General features: G+C 41.1%; 1 protein-coding gene across 1 annotated transcript in view; it reads left to right on the top strand.

Annotated features, from left to right (window-relative positions):
• Positions 1 to 340: 340 nt before the first annotated feature.
• Positions 341 to 6,000, top strand: part of klf5l (Kruppel like factor 5 like) — a gene marked incomplete at both ends in the record, with an annotated part of 28,283 nt that continues 22,623 nt past the window's right edge. The window contains one exon of the mRNA XM_083889877.1: positions 341 to 481. Within this exon, the coding sequence (XP_083746003.1) occupies positions 341 to 481 (141 nt within the window). The remainder of the gene's footprint in view (positions 482 to 6,000) is intronic.

Here is a 6,000-nt window from a genome sequence, read left to right as displayed (position 1 = left end):
AATACATTTAGAATACAGTGTGTGTGTGTGTGTGTTGTTTTTACTGCTCTCCTCCAGTGTATGTGTGTGTGTGATTCGCCCTCATGCAAGCCCCGCCCCCGTGCTCGCCGCTGATTGGCCCGCGGTGCCGCTGCCGCGCTGTGATTGGCCGCGCCGCGTGTCCGTCTCTCGCTCCTCAGGTAGCAGGTCTGTACTTGAGCTCAGGTAAAAACCAACCTGGAGCCAGAGAAGAAGAAGACGAGAGAATCCGCTCTGTGGATTTTTCCGGAACACAAAACAAACAAAAACAAGCAAACAAACACAGATACTTTCGCGACAGACGACTGAAAACAACGTTTGAATGGCAACGAGCGTCGGACTGGCTATGAATCCGCCGCATGCGACAGAAGAGAGGGCGGTTTTCACGCAGCTGAAGCCGGTGAGGATGTCCGGGGCGGACGGAGCCGAGGACGCGTCCGTCTTCGAGGACGTCAAACCCGTGGTGAGAGGCTGTGACGAGCCGCTGTCTCCTCCAGAGTGTTTATAATCAGGTCACATGTTTTCAAAACAGCTCTTTTTACGCTTCAACTTACGAACAAACCTACGTAAAGCGTTAATAACAACGTATTATGCACAGAAAGTGGAGTTTTTAAGTGTATTGTTGGTTGACTTTTACCTGTGGAGGCAGGTAAAACAGGGGTTAAAGTCCCACACACACACCTGTAAAGTCTCGCTAAGTTAGCCTTCTGTTTACGTAAATATTGCTTATTTTGACTAGATTTTGTTTCGGCGCATTTATGTTATGTTTTCATGCGCAGCTGTCAAACAAATATGGAGAGCCAGTTCATTGAAATGAGCAGTAGGTGGCGCCAAAACTAAAGATAGTTGTTTCCAACGATTATTGTTGTAATATTTGCTTTTTGCGTTTCAGTCGTGGTTAGTAAATGTCAGAATTTATTTGCTGAATTTCACTTATATGGCAATGTTGTTAATTTTTTTGCTAACTTTTCCACCTAGCTCAAGCGTAAAAACTTCTACGAGATATTTGAAAATTTCTTTCGGATTTTTCCACTATGTTTTTTTTTTTTTAAATGCATTGAAAAGGTATATATAATTCAATTGGTTCGGTGTGTAAAAATTGGAGACATCTAGTGGTGTGCAAAAAGTGTGTTGGGGAACTATGGTGGCCTTTGTGTACCATAAAGGAGTAGCGTCGTTAGCTTCTGCTTCAAAACACAAAACACTGTCCGGTAGGGGAAAAAAACGATACAGTGAAAAATTGCGATATTTTGCGACGTGACCAAGTTTTGGTTCTCTATTAGCATATACATTTCTAAGTGATTGAACGTTTTGTGGGTTAGCATAAATTGATGTTTCAGTCCCCTGGTGGTGGTGCCAAGAACTCACTCTCACTAGCATTGTTGTCGCAATATATGATTTTGCAAATGCTTTGTATTTTTGAAATATAGTATCATGACTTAAATATCGTGATACTATCGTATTGGTACTGTCTGATCGTTAGCTAAGATGGTCGCATCGCTTAAAGCTACCAAAACCAAATAATTTACATTTCTTCGTGATTATACAGTCCTGCAAGCATGTTGCATATGGTACCTTTAATTTTTAAATAGTATTACAATGGCATCAACTTACACAGCCTTTGTAATGTAAAGTAAATGGATTCAAGAGGTTCATTTGACTTTGTTTTAAGCTGATATTAACACACTAACGTCAGGTTTTTGGTTATTACGATGTAAATTGTGCTTTATTATTAAATTAAAGCGTGTTTCCTGACTGTTAAATCATGGACAAACAGGTTAAAGTTGAGGACACATCTGTCAAACGTCCTCTGTAAACCTCTCCTGGTCCATTCAGGAAGCAAGTGACTTGTGTGTGTAGACGCAGGACACCTGAGAATCAGAGAGACAGAGATAAACACTACGTTACAATCACCCGACCACCTTCCGCCCTTTGTCGCACGCGAAGCGACAGATCGCGGCCGGGACCGCCTGACAGCTGCATTAAAGTTAAATGCTGCGGAATTGTCCGCGGCACAAACAGAAACCGGATGCCTTCCCAATGGTGCAGAGTCTGGCCTCTCGCCATGTTTGTTTGGTAAACAAGTGCGTGACCATGTGACCAGCGCTGCACGGTGGGAAACCGGCGGATTTGATGCGCTTGTTGGCGTTGATTCTGAAGAAGCAGGGGGCAACTGAGGTCGAAGGAAAGCAGTCATGTGATGGAGTTGTTTTTGAACAGACCCTTGGCAGAAGTCAAATATGTGGCACCAATCCTAATGAGCTGGATTATGCGCATGTGTATTTTTGGAGTAAAGTGGATTTTAAACATTAAAGGGATATTCTGGGATGTTTTAAAGTGTTATAAACGTTTACGTTCTTTGTTGTTTGGCAGCGTTTTCCAACAACTGCTCCCACACCAAACCCCATTGAAAAAAGAAGCATTTTTAGCTCGCAGGGAAACATTAAGCTGCTGGTCGACTGCTGCCTCTTTTGGCAAATTTTAGTCACTGAGGTCAATCTGAATGAAGTATTTTTAATACAGAATTCACAGAATATGTCATCTGAATTTAGTGACTGAGGCAGCAGGGGATTAACAACTCCTGTGTGCTGTGTTGTAAAATTGATGATTTTCTCTATGGGATTTGGTTTGGAAGGTAAACGCTTTACAAAGTGGCACACTTTGTTGGAAATTGCTGTGTAACAACAAGAAATCAGTAAATGCAACGGTTTCCATTTGGGCTTTGGTGTTTTCGTCAGTGTAATCTGGTTTAGAGGGGGCCAGACAATAATAACCCCCCCCCCCCCCCCCAAAAAAAAATTCCCCCAAACTATAATTTTTTAAACGTCGCAGCAGTTGAATTTTGTTTAACTTTGGTTGTTTGCTCAGACGACGTCGCTCGAGACGAAATAGCCCACATTTGGTGTCATGCAAAACGCGACCCCCCACCACCTCAGGCAAATGAGTGTTGACCAGGGTGCAGAGGGTTCAGCGACAGAAAGTTCTATTTCAATAACAACATCTGCCTCTCTGTCGTACTTTCGTTCGCCTTTTTCACTCTCTGGCTCTGTCTCTGAGACGTGTTTTGGTGTCATTGTGTTGGTATTTTGAAGAGCGCTCGGCTCGGTGTCGTGACAGCAGTATGTTGTCAGACCTGTCTGAGCACAGCCCGCATCTCCACAGGCCGCCCCGAGGCCAGAGCCAGGCTGATGAGAAAGTCGCAGCGGCAGAGGAGAGGTTGAAGAGTTTCCCTCCTCAGCAGCTTTTATCGAGCGGAAAATTTCACGACTGCTGTTTGCCGTCGTCGTTCGAAACGGACGGTTGTAGAGAGGTGGCGCCGCCGTGGTGTCAAAGCAAGGAAGTGCAGAGAGAGATTTGAATAGTCAAGTCCCCCATGGTTCTCAAACTGGTACGTGTACAGCCAGTGGTACGCAAGCTTCCTGTTGTGGTACTTGGAGGAAAATCAGAAATGGAGTGGAGCTGAGGAATTTTGTTATTTATTTATTATAGGTGGCACTTGGTATAAAACTTTTGAGAATCACTGATCTAGCTTTTTAATTTTTTTTTAACAGTGTTGGGGGGAAAAAAAGTACAAAAACGACCTTTCGCGTCTGTGTGGTTTCCAAATTTTCCGAAATAGGTTACGACAGTATCGACAATATCTCGTAGCAAAACATAGGCCATAAAAAAATTGGATACGTTAACAAATCCACCAGTAAAGTGCATAAGAGAGAGAGAGAATGCTAGCTGATGGTGTGTTCCATTTGTAGTCGGAACTTGGAATTTCCCAGATTCATGCTAACTCGTATTTTCAACTCGGAAATCCAAGTTTGTGCAACTTTTAACGTTGGCAATATTGAAGTTACTTCAAAAACTCAATATTTTATCAGGTGGTACTTGGTATAAAAAGTTTGAGAACACTGATCTAGCTTTTTCTAATTTTTAACAGTGTTGGGGGAAAAAAACGTACAAAAACGACCTTTAGCGTCTGTTGGGTTTCCAAATTTTCCGAATTGGTTACGACGGTATCGACAATATCTCGTAGCAAAACATAGGCCATAAAAAAATTGGATACGTTAACAAATCCACCAGTAAAGTGCATAAGAGAGAGAGAGAATGCTAGCTGATGGTGTGTTCCATTTGTAGTCGGAACTTGGAATTTCCCAGATTCATGCTAACTCGTATTTTCAACTCGGAAATCCAAGTTTGTGCAACTTTTAACGTTGGCAATATTGAAGTTACTTCAAAAACTCAATATTTTATCAGGTGGTACTTGGTATAAAAAGTTTGAGAACACTGATCTAGCTTTTTCTAATTTTTAACAGTGTTGGGGGAAAAAAACGTACAAAAACGACCTTTAGCGTCTGTTGGGTTTCCAAATTTTCCGAATTGGTTACGACGGTATCGACAATATCTCGTAGCAAAACATAGGCCATAAAAAAATTGGATACGTTAACAAATCCACCAGTAAAGTGCATAAGAGAGAGAGAGAATGCTAGCTGATGGTGTGTTCCATTTGTAGTCGGAACTTGGAATTTCCCAGATTCATACTAACTCGTATTTTCAACTCGGAAATCCAAGTTTGTGCAACGTTTGAAATAAAAAGTTACTTCAAAAACTCCATATTTTCTCAGGTGGTACTAAGTTGGAGAACCACTGATCTAGCTTTTTTCCTATTTTTTAACAGTGTGGGGGGGGGGGGGACATACAAAAACGACCTTTAGTGTTTGTGTGGTTTCCAAATGATCAGAAATAGGTTAATGCAGGAATATCTCGCGACAAAACACGGGCCATAAAAACATTGTATATGTAAATATGTAACACCAATAAAGTGAATAAGAGAGGGAGAAAATGCTAGCTGATGGTGCGTTCCATTTGTAGTGGGAACTTGGAATTTCCCAGATTCAGGCTAACTCCTTCTTACACCTTCTTACTCATTTCATGTCTTAATTAATACATTACAAGTTTATGTATTTTTTGCTCGCAGAAACTTAATAAATGCTGTTAAATGCCCCAAATCCATAAGTTTTCATTATATTTGACATGTTGACTGACTGAATCAGCTGCTCAACACACACTTGTGTTGTTGTGTTGCAGTTTTGATGCTGAATAGGTTGCATACAGTGGGGTAACTGCACTGGAACCTAAATATAATGAAAACAGTTGTTGTTTTTGTGATGTTTTATTTTAATGTGACATTTTAAAGTCATGCTGCAAAAGGAAACTAAATATATGTATGTTAGTTAGTAATTAACCTCTAAATTGATTTTTGTTATTCTAGCTTCCACTAATTCTTACCACAGTGAAATATAAAATAAAAAAGAAATAATTAAAATAAGTAATTCCAGATCAGCTCACTTTATTTTTGATAAATAACTTTTTTAGCAAAAACACAACAAACAACTTTATTGACGGCGGCAAAGAAATCACATTTTTAACAGCAGAAACCAGGAATCCAATAATTTGTTAACTTTAACCAATTAGCTGAATATCTTAATAGTTTAGTGATTAGATTAAACGTTGACGTCCTGTTTTACATGTACAGGAAACAAACGGCTGCACGTTCACACTCTGCAGCTGTAATGACAGAATAAGTCACTGATATGAAACCGATTTCCAGATTCTTTGGTCGTTATATCACCGCAGGGTCTCCCGCAGGGGCCGCCGCGCAGACGGCACGGCGGGTTACAGAGTAACCCAGGTGCCGTGCAGCAGATCCTGTCATGCCTAATGATTCCTGGAGATCAATACTCGGATATGAGTCCACTTGTGTTCCGTGCAGGGATTTTAAAGACGTTTGCGCTCACCGTGTTTGCATTAATTCTTCTGATGTCACTATGTTGACAAGACTCAACCTATTTCCTGTCGTGTAAACCCCTCTATTAGTGAATGATGGTACATCCCTCCCTGTTTTTGCTGCAGTTAAAGGAGGTTTTTTCTGAATAATGATTTGACTCACAGTTCAACACACAGGCACACGCACACTCTGGCTGATTTGCATCC

This window comes from Microchirus variegatus, assembly GCF_963457635.1.
Source record: "Microchirus variegatus genome assembly, chromosome: 5".
Classification (NCBI taxonomy): Eukaryota; Metazoa; Chordata; class Actinopteri; order Pleuronectiformes; family Soleidae; genus Microchirus; species Microchirus variegatus.
This window is presented reverse-complemented; position numbering and strand designations above follow the sequence as displayed.